We start from the raw sequence: 20,371 nt of genomic DNA, 5'->3' as shown, positions 1-20,371 counted from the left end.
TCAATGTAAAACCATTTTTTATTCTAAATCACTTTCACAACAGTGAAAATTAGTGAACAGTAAAGGGTTGCACTGTATGTGCCATCTTTCTCTAACTGCAGGCCATGTGCAGTCTGAATACAAGGAAGGGAAAAATGATACAATACAAAATGCACACTAAGAAAATCAGAAGCATTAACACTTAAGCTATCTCATTCTTGGATTGCCAGGAAACTAATGACTCTAAATTCTATCATTGCAGCCATTTCAGTCTTCACCCCTTCAGCTTCTCAAGAGCAACTGGCAAAATAAGCTAAAAAGTTTATATTTTAAAATAAAAAAATGTTGTCTGGTTTAATACCTCTTTTGTTCATGTTACAGCTGAATTTCTCACAGTCATCTTCAAAGGATAAAAGCTTTGAAGAAATAAACTTCATAGCAGATTACTTCCAGAAGAACACTCACTCTTTCCTAGCATAGCAGTTTCTCAGAATAATGGGAGAAGGGAAGGAAATAAAATCCCTTTTACATTAGCAGATGAACATTCCCTTTTCACCAGTAGGTGGAGCTGCCTCTCAATAAAACATCAAGGCAGTGAAAAAGCTTCATAATGTGGCCAGCTGATGATAAAAATGCACTTAATTTCCAAAATATGCACTACAGAAGCCAATTAGAACGGATGAAACTCCTAAAGTGCCTGCACTGTTCAAGCAGCACTTGAATTACCTATACTCAACCAGATCTTGCATCTTGGTATACGATGGATGAGGTAAACTATTGAAGAAGCCAGCTTTACAAAATCCTGCTTGCTGAGACTTTTGGGGCAGGCAAACAAAACTCCTAACTGCTCCTCCCACATCATCATGCTACAGATGGATGAACAGCTTGTGTTTAGGCAAGTAAGTTTCATTGCTACTACTCACGGTTGTCCTGCCCAGGCACTTCATCCTTGTACATGCAAAAAAGCCTAGCTCCTGAAACAAGTGAGTGAGATTCTATATATTGATTTGTTTTGTCAAATATCATGATTTATTGCCCAGGAAGTCACAAAATTCCTCTCTACAGAAGGTTAATCTCTATTAGTGATCTGAGTCAAACAAACAGCATCTCAAAATAAAAACAAAAGAGAATCCTTTTGAAAGTGTCCAGTTAGAATTAGGAGAAAATCAAACAGAGGTAAAAAAATCCCTCATATTTCAGGTACTGTGGACCCAGAGAATCAATCAAACACTTTTTAAAGCTTCATACCTAACAGAATTGCATAAAAGCTTTCAGAGTTGTGGGCACACCTTCTGCAACATCCTCCTCCAGGCACAAAAGTATTTATAATTTGCTGTCCTTCAAATGATCATCTTTGGTAAACCTGCAGGAGCTCGTGCACTACAGCCATTCCTTATAGGCTGGAAGCAGCTGTGCACTACCATACAGGAAATGGTCTTATACTATTCCCTACAGTGGCACCTGCTAGGCAAGTTTAGATTTAATTTTTTGCCAAAATAAATGTGTTTGAAAAGTTAACCTCACAACTCACTTAATAAATCCCCATTGTGGCCTCTCCCCCAAAACAAGATGATCTCAGATCTGTAAAATGATTTTATTCAGAGTACACAATAGTCCTGGAAGTCTCAACTTTGGAAGAAGGAGTGAGTGCAGCTACAGTAACAGAGTTATGAAGGTACTATCCATGAATAAAGACCGCTGCACAAACCCAAGAAAAAACAAACACTGCTTTGTCACTGAGTAACAGCACTGCGTGTGACCAGAGAGGTACTCTACTGTCCAACAACCCTACCCAACCCCATGATGAGAGAATTTTCAAGTGTCTAGCTCCAGAAAATTCAGATTATTTTACAATTTTAGGCTGAAGTTTCTTAACCCCTCCTGTTACAGCCATTCAAGTGCCATGGACTTTTCACAACTCTGGTGAGTAACAGCAAGTATCGAACACTGGTCTCCAAAGCTGATTCCATTTTCAGGCAGATGCCCTCCCAAAGAAGTCTTACTGGTGCTGCAAGATATTTCCTGGCAAGAACTGGACTTTGATATAAAAAGATTAAAAAATGTTCTGGAACTTCAATTGATGCATTTCTTTCCAATCATGGATGTTACACACGTGATACTGATGAACAATGCAGTAGGTTCCTTTCCTCACCAGCCCACACTCCTTCAGTACCAGTGCCTTCCACATAAACCTGGCCTAGCTGATTGGCACAGGATTTCAAAGCAACGCTCCCTTTGAGAGTGAAGCTCAAAGCTAGGTCCATGGTTGTATCTGGATACCAGTGGTATGACACATGGCCGAGGTAAAATATGCTTTTTAACTGTTATTTAATTCCAAGGTTCTGGTGCAACATGCGAGATTCCTCAATGTGTTGTGGCACCACTGATTCCTGGAACTTGTGATTAGCTATGGAACCAGACACCAAAAGGTTTAAAGTGGGATGGGGGAGCAGTTTTTAACTAGGTCAGAGACCCTGATGACCAGGAATATACAGGGTATAGAGCAGTTATGCAATCAACAGCCAGAACATGATCACCAGAGCCACAAACAGGAAGAGGCGGGATAGGAACTGCTCATCCACATACTGGGGAGTCCCTGGAACAGCTGAAAAACAGGAAGTAAAACAGTTCAGTTCTTTCCTCTTCTTCAAGATGTAGTATATACTGCACATAGCATATTCACAAGTCTAGAGAGATTTGCAAGGAACCCAACAGCTGACCGACTGTTACTGGCAAAATTTCTCTGTTACAGGAATGATTCAGACTGCCTCGCTCACACTGGGAATTAGGAAGGAATGTAAAACGTCAGCTCCACAAAGCAAGATTTAAGTAGGCCTGGGGACGTGACCCTACTCGAGCAGGCAGCCCTCACCAGAGATTTACAGAAGACAATGCTGAAGTAAGTCTACCTCAGCCAGGTGTTTCTACACTACAAAGTTTTGCATCAGGACCTTTGTCCTTCACAAGAGGAATATACCTCAGAATAAGCAAGTTATAAACAGACAGAAAATCTTAAGGGGAGTCTTATACCAATAAAACTAGTGGGAAGCTTAAAGGAGCTCAAAACTAAGTGTCCCCCCCGGAACAAAATACTGAGCCTGCAGATGAACAACAGATTTAAAAAAGGATTACTGGCAATCAATTTCCAGAAGCTGGGAGTGGATAACAAGGGATGGATCACTCAATCTCCTGTTCTGTTCATTCTCTCTGAAGCACCTGACACTGGCCACTGTCAGAAGATAGGCTACTGGGCTAGATGGACCATTGGTCTGACCCAGTATGGCCATTCTTATGTACTTATTTAACCCGAACCACCACAAATCCACACGGTCTCTAGCTCCAAACAGACACACTCTTACGCAAGCAGATAGTACAAAGCAAGGTACAACTAATGGGCTAAATCACGGGTAGGCCAACTTTTTGGCCCAAGGGCCACATCGGGGTTGCAAAACTGTATGGAGGGCTGGGAAGGGAAGGCTGTGCCTCCCCAAACAGCCTGGCCCCTGCCCCCTATCCGACCCCCTCCCACCTCCTGCCCCCTGACTGCCCCCTTCAGAACCCCCAACCCATCCAAACCCCTCTGCTCCTTGTCCCCTGACCGCCCCCTCCTGGGACCCTCCCCCCAACCGCCCCACCCTGGGACCCCGCCCCTATCCAAACCCCTCCCCCCGTCCTGACTGCTCCGACCCCTATCCACACCCCTGCCCCCTAACCGTCTCACCCAGGATCCCTCACCCAGAACCTCCATCCCATCCAACCGCCTCCTGCTCCCTGTCCGCTGACTGCACTCCGGGACCCCCTGCCCCTTATCCAACCCCCCGGCCCCCCTACCATGCCGCTCAGAGCAGCATGTCTGGCAGCCGCGTCATCCTGCTGAAGCCAGATGTGCTGCCCTGCAGGAGCGTGCAGCCCCACCGCCCAGAGCACTGGCGGCACGGCTGCAGGGGAAGGGGGAACAGCAGGGGAAGGGCCGGGGGCTAGCCTCCTCGGCCAGGAGCTCAGGAGCCAGGCAGGATGGTCCTGCAGGCCAGATGTGGCCCACAGGCCGTAGTTTGCCCACCTCTGGGCTAAATGCTAAGATGCCAAAGGGTATACAACTTAGCAGCCCTTTCAAGAGCTTAAGAATCCAGTTTAGTTCTCTCTCATTATTCCAAATGAAATACATGTACTGGGACTCCTTTACTCTAAACACAGTATGGCAGACTATTGCCTAAAAGATTTAACATAGGCAGCCCTGGAAAGCTTGGGCTGTAGATTTTCTGCCCAGAACAGGCAGCTCTTGCAGTTTAACTACTGTGCAGATGGGGAGAAGTTCAGCTTTACAGGCTGTTTGGCAATCCTCAGAATGAAGCCACTGTACTAAAGTAACCCAACTGGTTTTATTCAATTGACAGCATTGAAATTAATTCACCAGGAAGTTATTTGTTGTAGCATACAGGTGATCATCTTGAAGATGAACTGCAAAGCAAAGAAAGTAGCGTTCTTGCTTTTTCTTCTTCTTTATGGTACATAAAGACCGATAACGTTTTTCATCCCAAAAAAGTTCTCCCACATATACAGAATATGATTTTTCCTTCTTTTTAAAAATGCTAGAAATTCAGGTCTCAACTTCTCTGGTTTTCCTGGAGAATCTTTTGGAGAACTGGAATGGAAGCGCTCAGATCACTGAAGGGGCTTTCCCAGTTCTCACTTGAGGGGAAGGAATGTTCAGTCGGACTGTTTTAAAACATTTTTTGTTAAAACCTGTTTAACCTGTAGTGTCACTATTGCTCTCTAGTTCTTCAATCCTCCAAAAAGTCCTTCAGCAAAACAGAGAGAAGTCATAAGCTGGTATTTTCTAATGTAAAACCACCAGAAAAACACCTTTAAAAATGTATGTATTTTACATAATAAAGACACAGCAAAGGTTTTCCCTTTGTTGTTCACCCTTAAATGATTAGCTCTACAGTGCACCAACACTGTGTGTTCAAAAGGGTATTTCCCGACATGTTGCTTTCACTGGGTTACTTTGGCATTCAGACAAGTTAGTGATTTAAAAGGTTCTTTGCTTGAAAGATACAAATTAACCTATATGAAATTTATTCTCCTGTGGGATTTCCCAGAAGGTGAGATGCATAATACCTGGTGGAGGCCGCCCATCATTTATGTTGAATGCTGTGGCAAATATACCAAAGGGAAATGCCCCAATTCCAAATGACATTTGGAAGCCACCATCTCCAAACCCAAAGCCCTGGAATCCCTGCAGAGAAGAAAAAAATGGAAGTGAAACATACTGTCATTTATACTGCAAGACAGAGTAAAAGCCAAATATTCCCTGTCACTGGACTTCTTTAGGCTAAATGAGGATCACAATGCCTGTCAGTTTTCAGTTTGTGCCTGTATGGTTCCACACCTCACTGCAGCTCATGTTTGAGGGCTACAGGTTAGCAAATGCTAAATGTTTTTGTAATTCTCTCACCAGATATCTGACACTGTATCATCATTTATATAAGTGGATATCACTTACTGTTTGTTTTTTTAAAAAGCTTTGATGGATAGCAAATATTGACTCATAATTAATCTAAAACAAAAGTAACATCAAAAATTACCCAACATTGCTCCTCGGGATATACGTAGAGTGTTGCACATAGTCACTTTAAAATTGTGTTCCTACAGCACCATAGGAAGCTTTATGGGGAGGAGGGAGAAGAGTTCTTGCCCCAAGGAGCCTACAATATAGGTTATATACAACATAATGTGATGCAGGGAGACGTGACATCAAGGAAGGGGGAGGGAAGGAAGGGTTGCTTTATGATCCAACATCACTAACTGACTGTACAGGGTCCAAAGCAAAATTACAGGGTTAGTCTAGCCAAGCAGAAAGATGAAACTCCTGAATCAAGGAACATCCAAATCCTTAAAATGGATGCAATGTTTAGGAAACAACTAGTATGAAACAAACAATGATACTGTAATTAATGGCTGTGGGAGAGCAAACAGTTAGCCTAGTCCTAGACTCCACCAATCCACAGAAGATTGCCTTCTTGTTTCAGAATTATGCCAGTGGTATCAGTTCCAGAGGATACGCTAATTTCTAACCATCGAACTTCGAGTGTACACAGAACTGATCCCAGTGACATAATTCTTAGACCTAGAGTTTCTGGACTAACCCCTTGATTTGATTAGTAAAGATTCTGACTCTTCTGCCTATGTTGTCAGTTGTCTTGTCATCAACTCCTTACAAAAGGGGCCAGTTGCAGCAATGCTTCTTTGCATGGGAGCTCCTGCAGTTTCAGAAACTGGAGAAGCAGCATCACTGCTGCAATGTCTTTATGCCAGATTCCTCCAATTAATGCCAGCACCTGCTAAAAGGTTCCACCAAGACACAGCAGCTGATTTAATAAGAAGGCAATGCTCCGCGGAGAGAAAACTACTGAGCTCCCATTTATTCAATATAGAAACGTTCCTCAGTCATATCCAGCAGGGCTGTTTGTTTGAAGCAATGAGGTATACAAGTGGGCTCTGGGGACTTGAAGCTGAATTACATGGAAATATGCAAGTGTTTCATCAGGTCACGCTCACTTCTTACTGTGCCAGGAAACTCTGGTCAATCCTGATAACTGTTCCCCATGTACAGCCTACTATTTATATTCACTGTATTTACATACCTGGGCTGCTGTTTGCATACACATACCCCACTCCATTCAGGATGTGTATACATAAACATGGTTAAGTAATGTTCTATAGCGAAGGGGGTACCAGCATACAGCAGCAGTCCCCAAACTTTTGAGGATCACGCCCCCCCCCCCCCACACACCCCTGTCCACACACCCCCAGAGCTGGGAGCATGGCTGCAGCTCCGGGGGAGTCGGGGAGGAGAGGAAGGATCATGGACAGGGGTGAAGGGACCGAGGCTGGGGCCACAGCAGGGGGTAATTCTAGCGCCGGGAGCGGGGCCACAGCAGAGCTGTGGTGTAGGCTGGCAGCCGGGCCCGCAGTCAGGTACGGCTCCACTCCCAGCCTTGCCCCCAGCCTCAGCTCCGGGCTGGGAACGGAGCCATGGCTAGTGGCGAGGCTGGGAGCTGGCATGGGGCCATCAGCGGAGCCGCAGCCAGGAACAGGGCGCGGCTGGGGGCAGGACCGGAGCAGAGTTGGGGTGTGGAGGGGCTGGATGACACTCCCTCCCCACCCCGCATGGAGGCTGGCCTGGACTTCATTGTGCCACCTACACATTCCTCCACAGCCCCTTAGGGGGGTGCGCCCCACTCTTTGGGGACCTTTGGCATACAGTGACAGAAGTAGACACAGTGTACATTTCCAGGACACCTCTCATTTGACAAAAAGGAGAGATATGTCCCACACCATTTTCAGAAGCACTGCACCACTTATGCATGGGGAGCATGTTCTGATTATGAAAGATAACATCCCCAGCAACACCACACTGTACGCTTTAATTGTAAAGTTTGAGTAAAGTTAACTCATGCTGTAGAATGCTGAGGAATGGAGGCATCCACGACACATCATCAGGTATCAAGACACTTAAAATAGCCAATATAAAAGGATCTCCACAGTTGGTCTCCCTCCTCCCCAAATCCTAATCCCATCTTTCCACTTCAACTTGTGTTTTACTTACCCCTCTATTCTCTGGTTCAGGTCTCTGTCCCTGTGGTCGTGGTGGAGTTTTTTCTCTGGAAAAGACAGTAGAGTTAGTATAAGCATAGTGATATATGGTGTAATATTAGTTTCCTGTCCTGGCTAGTAAAATAGAACAAACATTAATTGCTCTTTCACAGATGTCCAGAGACCACTGAATTGTTGCAGCAAAGTTGCGTGCGGTTAGCTTACTAGCAGGAGCCAGCAGGCCTACCAGTTAGTTGAAACTCCAGTTCCAAATCCACAAATTGAGATTCTACATTTCTGTGCAGCAACATCCTTGTTACATTTCACAATCAAGGGAGCTTGAAAACTGTGATCAGTCCCATGAATGTCCTATCCAAGTTGCCCGAGTCAGGTACTATTTTGCACAATGTGCCATCTTCAGTTAGTAATTAGTGTTCAATTCAGTTAAAATACATTTCCACAGATAAGCAAGAAACGGGGTGTGGGAATCCAGGCCCTGGGAGAGCCAGGATGTATTCGGCAGACATATCATCTCCACCTAAGGTTTGACCATCTCTTATCTGACACATCACCTGAACAATAATTAGGTTTGTGGTTTCCACAAAGAAGTGGCTGCATTTGGATTCCTTACCTGGGGTCCTGCTGCCCAGTACTACCCCTTCCATACAGAGGAATAACTTTATCTCGACTGATTCCTGCTTTACATACTGGACACACCTGCCTGTTTGGCCTGGTCTCTAACCACTAAGAGAGAAAAATAAAACAAAACAAATGAGGCACCATGAGAACAATGGAACAATAGTAACATGCAAATGTATCTCACATAGCCACACAAAAGCCAGCCAAATAGAATTCTACAGCTATTCAGAAAAACAAGGAGGCAAACTGCCTACCCTTTGGAAATGCTAAAGTGCCTCAGATTTGGGCAGTACTTGCTGTAGTTTAGTATAGTACACTGCTATATCACATCTGCTGAAGTGTACATTTGTAATTTGGCTGGGAAAACTCTGACAACTACGCTGTAGAAACAACCCTGCACTGGCCTGAGGCAGGACTAGTCTTGTCTCATCTCTAGTTTCTATGATTCTAACACACAGACTAGGGGTGTAACAGTAAGCGTGGCAAGAGACCTTCAAGTTTTTAATCTACATATTAAGCCCCCTCAGCTGTCATATGTAACCTCTCCTCCCTGGATCACTGAAATATTTGAGTGGTCAAGACCCTGAAAAAAATGGACTTTTGGCTTATACTTTTCTTTCTCTGGAAAAGTGGATTGCAAATGATTGCATGTTAAGTGTAATTAGTGCATTCTGGTTGCCCTGGAGAGAAGGAAGTGTGCTTAGAAAGAGAAGGGGATATTGCAGCTTCTGACAGAATACCCTAGAGGACTGAGGGGGTTATTGTGTAATAGGAGCTGATGAAAGACAAAGTAAAAAGAAAACGATCTTACCTGGTGTAAACAAGGCCAACTGTTGGTATTCCCAGGGTGATTTGATAACAGTGCAGAAAGAGAGAAAGGGAAAAAATGTAGTTAGTAACCTACACTGAGATTTGGCAAATATAGAGAGTATATTGGGGACAGCACACCTAAGAGACAGCAGAAGGTTAAAGAATCAGCAATGTCAGTACCATAACTTTGCATTAGAACAAACTGAACTTCTGAAAGTATAGCCGAAGTCAGACCTCCTCTGGCCCTTCCAGTTTATACAATCTGACACTAGGTTGCCAAATGGACAGAAACCACATCACAACTCTTGGTCCCTGTAATCTCACCATCTAGGAGTTCCACAGCCTTAGACATCAGCACAAAAGGCATACACAAAGGCTTAAATTCATCTTTCTGGGCCTTTTTGCACCGATTCTGCTCACCAATCCCATGAACTCATGTCCTAGGCAAAGATGCAAATTAGAAAGATGCCAACAGTATGATGTTAGAATCTTAAGAATTATAGGGAGGAACACGTGGCTAAAATATTGGGAGAGATCTGGAGAAATGTACATTATGCATCATGCTGTTAATTCTAAAACAGGTACAAAGTATGAGGAACAGAATAGGGTTATTCTAATTTCTCCTTTAAGACACTTTACTTCAATTAAAGTCCTTGTGGCAACTTTAAAAAAGTCAAAACCAAACAAAAACAGGCCACAAGATAAGACTACTTATAAAAAACACTGCAATGAACTGCTCTCCAAGTGGTATAAACAATATGCAGATTGTCCACCGGAAGATTGGACCTTCAATCCTGGTGTAAAAAGTCATTCCACTTAGGTGGTCTCATCAAAAAGCTGTGATCACAAGAAAGTTTCATTGTAAGAAAAGCGAGGTAACAAGGACCTCCAGTTGATACCAAATTCTACTTATTTACACCCATACAACCACACAGGTTTAAATGAGACCTGAATTTAATCCATAGTATTTAAAACCCCACACAATTAGCAATGACAACCGTTGATAAACTGTTACATTTAACAAAAAATTGGGGAAAGGGGGTTATTTCCTGTATAATTCCATCTTTCAACTACACCAAAACAGTAACATTTGAGGAAAAAGATACCCTTGCAGCCCACTGAAGTATTGTGGAAAAGCAGGGCAATCTACTTCAATGCTCAAACCCAGACAAGACACATGGGAGGCATAACATTTTCACTGTGTTTGTGGGACATCTCCCCAAATTGGACAGATGGTGGACCTGAAGAGCTAGTGCCACTGCCATGATGGTATGGGGAAAGAAAAATAACTTCACAACAAAAACGGGCTCTCTACAACATTTCTGCCAGCACTTGCAGCGAAAGAAAGCCTGAGGTGAGGGTGTGATTTGCCTAAAAATTCATAATTTCGACTCCGGAGCCTGCTTCAAGGACAAGATGCAAAGCAGTTCCAGGTATGGGTGGGTTACAGAGGAATTTAAACCCATATACAGTGGGTGTGTGCCAAGCCAGAAGGCATGAATGAGAATAATATTGCTCTGCCAAATTATATTAATCAAGGTTGTGCAATTCAGTTTTTAGCACAACAATCCAGAGGACTACCAAAAGCAAAACTTATGGAGAACAGCACTAGCCTGGAGTAACTACATATTTAACATAAAAATGGATCTGAGGACAGAACAGTAAATTAGCAAATTTCTGTTTACAGCATTCAATTCCAAATCCATAATCCCATTCACATTTTAAGATTGCAAGGATGGACTTTTCATCTGACATTTAACCTCGTTATAGCCTCGGCTCCTGGATGATGAGAGTATGTTTGTCCCAGGCCCGTATTCTGGTCTACCTAAGGAAAGTAGTATACTGACCAGAAGAGGTGCCCACAGAGACTGATAACCGCATCCTTGGCAGTGTCTAAACAGATGTTGCATTCAAAAGTGCTGTCCTGATTAGTATTGTCCCCAGCACCATTACTACTGCTGCTGCCACTGGTCCCTCCGGTACTGGAGTTTTCAGTGGATGTAGACGCTGTGGGCCCTTTACTTGCCATCCTCAGGAATTAATTAGATCCAAGGTCAGTAAAATCCTCCAACTGGAATCCTATGAGACAGAAAAAGAAATTCCACTTGCATTACACTGTTACATTCTTGTCCTATTTGAAACTGAAAGAAGAAAAATACTATTAAGATTACTTGCCCAAAGACCATTTGGATCCCGGATTCCAACATCTCAATTTTATGGTAGCCAAGAGGAGTCTTTTTTAGAAGTTAAGCTGTCTTGAATATCTGTCATATGGCCTAGCTGCTGACATCACCTATACTTTAAAATTCTCGGTGCACTGTCTGACTAGCACACTCAACCCCAAGGCTGAAAATTAAGACAGGTTTCCCATCTCCATCTTCTTGTAAATGTTACCAAACAGCAGTTACTCTTTGCCAAGTGTATTGTTGATGCATGTACATTTAATCATATGTGCTCTTCCCAAAATTCAGTACAGGGCACAAATGTCTGAGCTCAGACTGAAAAGGAGTTTAACAGAGGTCCATGTCAGGAGAGTAAGTCACACCTTTCTTCCAGAATTCAGTGAGGTTTACAAGAAAACTAAAGAGGTCTTTTTTATCCCCACCCACACAGACTCAGGTGGAACATACTGGTCATTCAATGCCACTAGGATTTTTTTTACGTCCATTAGTTCAGGTTACCAGGAGCCCGGAAAAAGAAGGTGGATGGAAGTGATCTTCATACCAAGGTGGATTGATTTAAATCATCAATTTTAGATGTGTTTCACATTGGTATTTTTCTTAAGACAGGTTGATTCTCATTGGTTGGTAAAAATTAAAACATGTTGACTTGCAACTGAATTGCAGCCTTTGTGCTAAATTTGGTACTTCTTTTTGCTAACCATGGGATACAATGCATCTATACACATTTATTTAAGCAATTATACAGCTTGATTTACATTTATGGAGATTCTTAATTTTTACATTTTTATGATGTTAGAAAATGGTAAATGGGTTTTTTCCTATTTACTAGATAAGTTTTTTGTTTTGTTTTTTTAACTTGTGATTTGTGTCAAGCTCCTTTTGGAGATTGAGTGGAATTCACTTAAAATGCACAAACAGCATTTTACATTTTGTTTTTAAATAGAACTACCTTAAATGTACCGGATTCACAAGAAAAAAAAGTTGATCAGTAACGTTTTGCATTTTAAACTAGCTGATGTATTAAACAAAGGAAGTATGATCTGTAGTTAGTGAAAGGAAGTGAGTGTTTCTGGTCACCATGTCATTCAAGATTTTTAAACCAGTCGATCTCATCTTCTCATACCTGATTTTTATTCCTAGATTGGGAGAGGAAGACAAGTTTTCCTGTTTTTTCCTTCCTAACTTTGACTGAACTAGCTGTTGAACTGAACTAGCTGAATAAACTAAAATGTAAAAAGTTAGCCTCTTCTGCAGGTGCAGAGAATCTGCTCTCAAAATCTGGTTCAGCACTTCAACAAATTTTGGTTCCAGATGCTTAGCAACAAACTTACAACACTTCAGTAGTCCGACTTTCTTTGAAATTCGGCAGCAAACATGTACTGCTTAATATTTTTTTGTATTTAATTTAAAATTATTTAAATATATTATAACAAGTTTAGGCCTTAACATAGATTGTAAATTTCAAATTTAACTAATTATGTTTTTTTTAAATATATAATTAAAATTTAAAAATCCAATATATTTATTTTAAAACATCCTTAGTTTCTTATCCACACTTCCCTCCCGCTGCTGTCATGGTGTGGGTGGAAGAAAGTGAGCAGTGAACATTTCTAGCAATTATGTTGCAGAAGCACCCAGGATATACTGACAACTGAACATCCCAGTCATTTGTACAGCTCACATGCTCTTGACTCATGTTAACATGTTACCTGTGCAGCACATATCATGTATGTCTGCTCAACAGGATTCTCTCTCTCTTTATTTCTTTCTGCTAAAACATAACTGCCATAAACCTTAGTATGGGATTTCCATGACATACAAATCCAAAAGCACTTAACAGAATGGAGACAGCATGGGCACAAGACATGTACATCTCAGGGAATAGAGAGATACTTTTACTGTTCAATACAAACACCAAAAGTCTACTCTGATTTTTTAATCCAAAAGTCAAGAACAAATCTATACCTGCCGAGTCAGTCACAATCAACCAAGACAGAACAATTTAAATCTTAGTCCATTGCACTTTCCATGAGAAAAACACGGAGCTCAGATACCAAGATGCTGAAAGTCTATAAATCCTAGATACCCATATGAGACAGAGAAACAGATGACTGTCCAAAACTTTCACAAGTGCACAGAAATTAAGTATTTGGAAAGGGCAACCAGAACCTTTCATAAACTACTGACTGCAAAACTTACCCCACAAGTACTAAAAAGGTCACCTCAGCTTCCTGAGTAATGCTGAAGCACACATATGGAGCTATAAAACAAAATTTCAGTCTCTCCAGCTTTTATCGCGAAGAGTTCTTTTCATACAATGCAATTCCGCTGCAGGACTAAAAAAGTGCCAAACTGGAGCCCAATTAAAGTATTGCATCAATGACAGCACAACAGAACAAATGGGGAAGGAGAAGAGATTTATTTCTACAGGAGCTTTTTCACTCAGTTACATCATTTTGTATAGGGTCCCAGAAGGACAGCTCAGTGTTCACAACTACTATGCCTTAATGCACACTGCCTCTCAGCACTGCTGACTCCTAGCATTTCACAACATGGGTTCATTTACCCTCATCAGCAAGGCAGTTTGCCGTACATTTAAAAAAAATGCTTTAGTAGAGTACAGGTGAAAATGCTACCAATTCCCAATTTTCACTGTTCTCATGCATCCTTTCTGCCAGAATCTTTAGCAGCATTAGCTTATCTTGCTCAGATAATGAACGTTTAAATGAACCCCAATAACAAAACAATCCAAGACTGAAGCAAGAAATTAATGTTCAAAGTTCCAGGTTTCGCTCATATGGTATTCTGCCTTAAATACTGGTTTAATATTTTAGGAGGAGAGATGGGGGAAAGATTTACTCCTACAGCTTTGGGGATCCATAGCACAAATTTTCAGACCTTTAATTTAATTTTCTTTTTAAAGCAGATTTGGTCATAATGCAAGAGAGAATCCAGATGAACAAAAGGGTGTAATTAGTTCTGTTCCAGCCAATATCTCCCTTCACCTCACTTGAGCTGTCAGGTGACCCAGTTCAGCTTACTTTCACATCTTTTCTCCCACAAAAGTCTTTGTACTTTCTCCAATGCTTACCCATACTCCTGGAAAGACCTTCCTGACACATGGAGTGAAGTGCATCCGATGAAGTGAGCTGTAGCTCACGAAAGCTTATGCTCAAATAAATTGGTTAGTCTTTAAGGTGCCACTAGTACTCCTTTTCTTTTTGCTTCCTGACACCGTACCTGCACCTCCTTCAAGTCTCTCTTCAGTACCCTCTTTCAGATCTAATCCGCCATTAGGAATTCATCAATTAAAAAAAAATAAAATATTACAAACATAATTAATAAGCTGTGACAATAAGAAAACAAGTAACCTCATGAGTGTGTACTGTGCAAGACTGTCTCATTCCCACCCACTTCTCTGTTGTAATCTCTCACTGAGGCAAAATGTGCCTTATTTAACCTAGTTTGTAATAAACTCTTTGGAGCAGGGAGGGACAATCTTATTTATTTGTCTGTAAAGCACCATTCACACTCCTATGGTATTGTACAAACATTATTATTTATACATTTGAAATTAAAGTGAGACAGGATTTGATAACCAGAGGGTAAGAAGTATATTTGGTCATTCCATAATAACTGGATCACTTATGTTCTAACTAGAACAGACTCATAAGTTTGAGAGTAAATTCCAAGATGATACCAGCTTCAGTCAAGCACTTGAGCTTGTTAAAAGAAATGCTAAGCAGAGAAGTAGACTTAAAAAAATCAACTAAAACAGGCCAGACCAACCCCTTTTTGTATTTGATTCGGTGCTCAGATGAAGGAGACACCATAAGCACCTCAGAATCCATCGTTGCTTTTAAGTTAAATTAAACACAAAAGTGTTTATTAAAAGTGGGTGTACAAAGGTACTGTTGGGGACACTGGGCATGGCCACTAGGTAACTCGAGGGGATGGAAGACCACGAGTGTCGATGAAGCCCCCTTGCACTAGGCCCAAGTGTTCTCCCCCCCCACCCCCACCTGGAGGCACTCACAGCAGTTATGCGTACTAGGCTCAAGTGTCCTTGGCCCCCCTTGCTTGGAGGCACTCGTAGCAGTTATGCTGAGGATTTGCAACAATATGTTGCAGAGTTAGACTGCCTAAAACTAAACAAGGCCAAACAGGGCAAATATGAAAAAACAATGCTAAATAAAGCAGCTTTATGTATGGTTTAACAGATGGTATAAAAAAACAAGGAAGCTAGTTGGTAACTGGATTGGCTGGCTATATGAATACTTAGGGCAGCTTGCTATTAAATAATATATATTTTTATTTATTTTTTTATATATATATAAAAGCCTGTGTAACTTTTTGCTCTGTGTGCAGGATTCTATTCTCCCTGTACCTTGTTTGCAGTGCAAATAAACTTTTCTGCTTCTCCACCCCGTTGTGATTATTGGGTGACGCACACCGGGTAACAAACCCCTGTTTTTGTTCGCCTCTGGCACTGGGTGCCGGCAACAGTACTAATCTAGGTTTGCTAAACCTTTGCCCTTTTGACCAGCTCTTCAAGTCCCACTTCACAAATGCCAGGACCATTAAAGAAATTGAAGGCAGGAGAAGGTGCAAGAGTTAGTTGTGACCTCATGGCAAGTTTTCAAAGATTTTCCACTTTTCTTCCCTTGTTCTTTGTTATCAAGACATTTCCATGAAAACAAAATATTTGTTTCTTAAGTGTCCATCTGTTCTTGCTGTTTATTCCCCCATTTGAAGTTGTCATCCTCTGTGATATCGCAACTGGTTGCTGTGGAAATGACTTATATCACAGTGTATTACCGCTCGACATGGGGAACAAACAGCAGGAACAGATGAACTGTTAAGAAAAAAGTAACTTGTTTTCATGCAGATGTCCTTAAACAAACAAAAAGGGGGCAGAGGGGAGAGAAGATATATGGGAAGGGATATAACATGCCTCCCTTTTGGTTATCCAGGTTTTTCTGGAGCCAATCTGGTTGAAAGAGCAGATGAATACTTGAGGAGAAGGGGGGCTTTAAGAAGCAGATGGCACTCTGGGGCCTGAAGGTTCCATGACAGTTGAGAGCAACAGATGGTCTGAGAGATTGAGGAGGAAATAATAGCGTGGGAGACTGATGAGGTTTATGTGCTCATCTGTGCGCCTGCAAGAAGCAACTGAGGAGAAAATACCCACAAAATATTTAGGAAATATATTCTAAGGACATAGAGTGGAGTAGAGAACTGGGGGAGTGATGCACCAGGAAATGCAGGGCTGGAGCATCAGACAGTGAAAGAGACCAAGTGTCTGGATCTAAGAAGAATGAGAGATTTGCCAGAGATACAGTGATTTGCCTCTGAAAATTATGAGGAACTTCACAGAAAAAAAGGGATCATGACATTTTAAATTATAGCATCCAAAAATCTCATTGACAAAGAGCAAAGATAGACAATAATTCAGAGTGCATGATAGAAAGCATCAAAAAATAACATCACCTAAGTTATAAATTATATTTGTAGGATATATAAAATGTTTAGAAGTGTTTACTTTTTAATGTTAGTTATTTCATAAATATTAAGAATAACTGCTTTCCAATTGGGTTCTAGGTCACTGACTACAGATTAACATTTTTAATTATTATTTCTCTTTGCTGTATATCTTACATATGAGATTTAAAGGAACACTGTCAGGTTAAAAAACCTGTATAGAAAAGTAAGTTTCTTTGCTCCTTTTACTGATGTCACACTGTTATATTACTAAAGAGATTACTAAAATTTAAAGAATTCTTCAAGTCTAGTTTGCTTCTCATGACAGATTCTGTTTTGTTCAGGTTCTAAATTTCTCTGTGCTTGGACAATGAAAATTTCGGGTTCACTTTCTTCTGATGTACTCACACAATATTACAATGTTTTTGTTGCAAATATGGCGACCCAAATTTAAAAATAAATCCGTTTTCATTATTATAATAAAAGTTTCAAGAAAACCTCTCTCTTGACACTAGGTTTAGAAGAATACCCTCACACATAAAACAAACACAAATCTGAAACCTACAATGTGAGACTTCTCTGAACTTTAAGCATACCTAACATATGGTCACAGGTCACTTTTTCTGCAAGATCTGACATTTGCTGACAGCCCCATGAAAAACAGTAAGTTTATTTCCTGACATTCTCAGCATGTACATTCCTGCTGAAGTAAAACTGTTAATTATTAAACATATATTTACTTAGTTGCCTCTTTATTCCCTTCCCCCATCTCCTGATTGATTATCTAAAGAGTGAGTCGAAACATAACCTGTCATGCATGTTCTGTTCTCCTTTTGTGGTTTTTATGTTGCTGTGCTCTATATGCCTTTCAGTGTTAGGTGAAGTGGTCCCTACATATAGGCTGAACATCAGCTTAAAACACCATCCTGCATATTAATCTACTATCAGGGACCCATGCAGCAATACAGAGACACATTTAATTCAGTGGGACTCTTCACAGACCTGTGCTAGAGGATTAGAATGCAGGATTGAGGCCTATGTTTAAAAAGTCATTTGGAATCCATTGAGATGAAATGTGCTATACAAATAAAAGGTTCTTATTTTTTTATATGAACATACTGTGAACACCAAGCATGTAAAAGACAAAGATAGCGGAAAACAGAAAAAGGCTTTCTCCCTTCCATTAAACAGATAAAAAACTCAAACAAAACTTGGAATGAAGCCTATGAACACACTTCTTTTTTAAACCTTGGCAAATCTAAGGGATAAAGAAAACTGATATAATCAGTTAGAAAATGCCAGAAAAATATTCAGATGACATTAGATTATGTAATATGTTTTATAGCATTATATCAGTCATAAATGTACTATGTGGACTAATTATTAGAACTTTATAGGTTGGCAGCGGAGGCTTTATTTTAAATTAAAAAAATAAAAGACTCAATTGTTTTTATGTGGTTTAAAGCATATAAAGCAATCCCAGATGGCAATTAAAATATATCAGAAGTTACTACTTCTGAAGATAAGAAATAAAACCCAAATATGAATCTATTTATAAATAGCCACATCTTTGAGGGACATTTATGACACATTTTAGGTCCCTGCGGAGAAAAAAAATCTAAATATAGAGAGCGACAAATAATGTTAAGAGGCTGAAGCACTTTACAAGGGAGTGTAAATTATCCCAACTTTTAGAGATGGGTAAAACAAAGAATTGTTTCCCTGCAGACACACAGGAAGCCAGAAGCAAAAAGGAGAATAGAATCCAAGTCTCCTCGCTATTGGACTCCTGCTCCAACCATTGAGCTGTGCCATCTCCCTCAGTTACAAAAGTAAGAATCATGAAGTCCCACTGTTACATATAAACCTATCTGCTATTCTATAATTCACTAAAGAAAAGACAAGAGCGATCTTAGTCTGTTTTGATAGAATCTCAAAACATTTTGGACAAGAAAATCGAAGGATGAAATGTAAGACAAATAGAGAGAGGAATACAACACAGTCAGTAAAAAGAACGAGGAGTACTTGTGGCACCTTAGAGACTAACAAATTTATTAGGGCATAAGCTTTCATGGGCTAAAACCCACTTCATCAGATGCATGCAGTAGAAAATACAGTAGGAAGATATATAGACATAGATATACAGAGAACATGAAAAAATGGGTGCTGCCATACCAACTCTAACGAGACTCATCAATTAAGGTGGGCTATTAATTATTATTAGCCCACCTTAACTGATGAGTCTCTTTAGAGTTGGTATGGCAACACCCATTTTTTTCATGTTCTCTCTGTGTGTGTGTGTGTATGTATATATATATGTATATATATATATATATATATATTCCCACTGTATTTTCCACTGCATGCGTCAGATGAAGTGGGTTTTAGCCCATGAAAGCTTATGCCCTAATAAATGTGTTAGTCTCTAAGGTGCCACAAGTACTCCTCGTTCTTTTCGCTGATACAGACTAACACAGCTACCACTCTGAAACCTGTCACAACACACTCAGTGCTACAGAAAGAAGTGCAACTGGGACAAACGACTGTTTACCAAAAAACATTTTACAAAGAGCCACACACGGAGGACGGGTGGGGGTGGTTATTTCCCTCCTGACCCAAGCCAGATACTGGGACGCCTTGTGCTAGTTTGGGAGAGTATGCATTAACAAACTGTGATTTCCAAGGCATTTTCTTGTAAGACTTATGAGTTACCCAGTTAATGGTCTCAGGTAATAAATAAAGTTCAGTGTAAGTTCAGTGTATCAGTGAGGAGACCCCCCCCCGCACACGAACGGACGGACAAAATAAGGGCGAGAGGCGCCTGTCTGAGGAGACAGAGGTTTCGGGCTCTCCTTTCAGCTCCCGACCACCTACTGCTGACTTGACAGGATGCCCAACACACCCACCCGACAGCCCCGCCCCACAGACCCCCTCCCCAGCCCGCTTCCCGCCTCAGGCCCGCCCGCAGTCCCAGGCAGGGCCTCGAAGCCGCCCCCCGGCAGTCTCAGGCCCGCCCCCCTGGTACTTACCCGAGAAGCGGGTGCTGCGACCCCCACGGCAACTACAACAGCCCCGAAACTCAGACTCCCAGCTGGCTCCAATCCGCGCTCCAGCTTCTCCTCCCTGGGCCGCCGCTGTCACCTGATCCCCCGGAAACCCAGCCCCGCCTGCATTGTCCGCGACCAGCCTCTCGGCCTGCGCACGGGGCCGCAGCATCGGGTTCCGCCTGCCAGGGCGACGGGGGGCGGCAAATGCCCTGCGCCCCAAGGGGCGGGGCACGTAGATCCCACGCCCCGGGGGCAGCGGGGCGAAAGGAGTCGAGCTTCCACATGGGGAGCGGGGAGTGGGGGTTGGTTCCACACACACTGGTTCCTAGGGCAGTGGAGCGGGGGTTAACTTGGGGTTCAACACCAAACAATGGTATTGTTTCGACTAAACTAGAGAGACCAGACCAGCGGAGCACGCTTCAGAGCCTGGATTCCACACACACGGGCCTCGCGGGGGTGCGAGAGGAGTGCAGCTTCTGCATTGGTCTACATACAGAGATAGAGGAGATGGTTTAAGCCATAGCGGTAGTGTCCGTCCGGCCCCCCCACACACACACACCTCCGGCCTTACTCTTTTTAAACAGACCATGAACTAACCTATGGCTTCAGACTGGGAAAGCAGAAGCCCTTAGA

General features: G+C 41.9%; 1 protein-coding gene across 1 annotated transcript; it reads right to left on the bottom strand.

Moving 5' to 3' along the window:
* RNF185 (ring finger protein 185) lies at positions 1-19,915 on the bottom strand. The gene is made up of 7 exons (XM_007061557.4): positions 19,721-19,915; positions 10,875-11,106; positions 9,029-9,047; positions 8,210-8,322; positions 7,592-7,646; positions 5,101-5,218; positions 1-2,584 (listed from the first exon to the last, which is right to left on the bottom strand). Exons 2-7 carry the CDS (start codon positions 11,054-11,056, stop codon positions 2,487-2,489), a joined length of 585 nt encoding a protein of 194 aa, XP_007061619.1. The 5' UTR covers positions 11,057-11,106; positions 19,721-19,915; the 3' UTR covers positions 1-2,486.
* Between the last annotated feature and the right edge of the window lie 456 nt (positions 19,916-20,371).

The sequence above is a fragment of the Chelonia mydas genome, chromosome 15 (genome assembly GCF_015237465.2).
Source record: "Chelonia mydas isolate rCheMyd1 chromosome 15, rCheMyd1.pri.v2, whole genome shotgun sequence".
NCBI lineage: Eukaryota > Metazoa > Chordata > Testudines > Cheloniidae > Chelonia > Chelonia mydas.
This window is presented reverse-complemented; position numbering and strand designations above follow the sequence as displayed.

Coding starts and splice junctions, on each gene's coding strand:
- RNF185 (XM_007061557.4), bottom strand. CDS start 11,056: ATGGCAAGTAAAGGGCCCACAGCGTCTACATCCACTGAAAACTCCAGT. Junction 7,647..8,209: donor ACTGGGCAGCAGGACCCCAG/GTAAGGAATCCA, acceptor TGTCTTTTCCAG/AGAAAAAACTCCACCACGAC. Junction 2,585..5,100: donor TGATGGGCGGCCTCCACCAG/GTATTATGCATC, acceptor CCTGTTTTTCAG/CTGTTCCAGGGACTCCCCAG.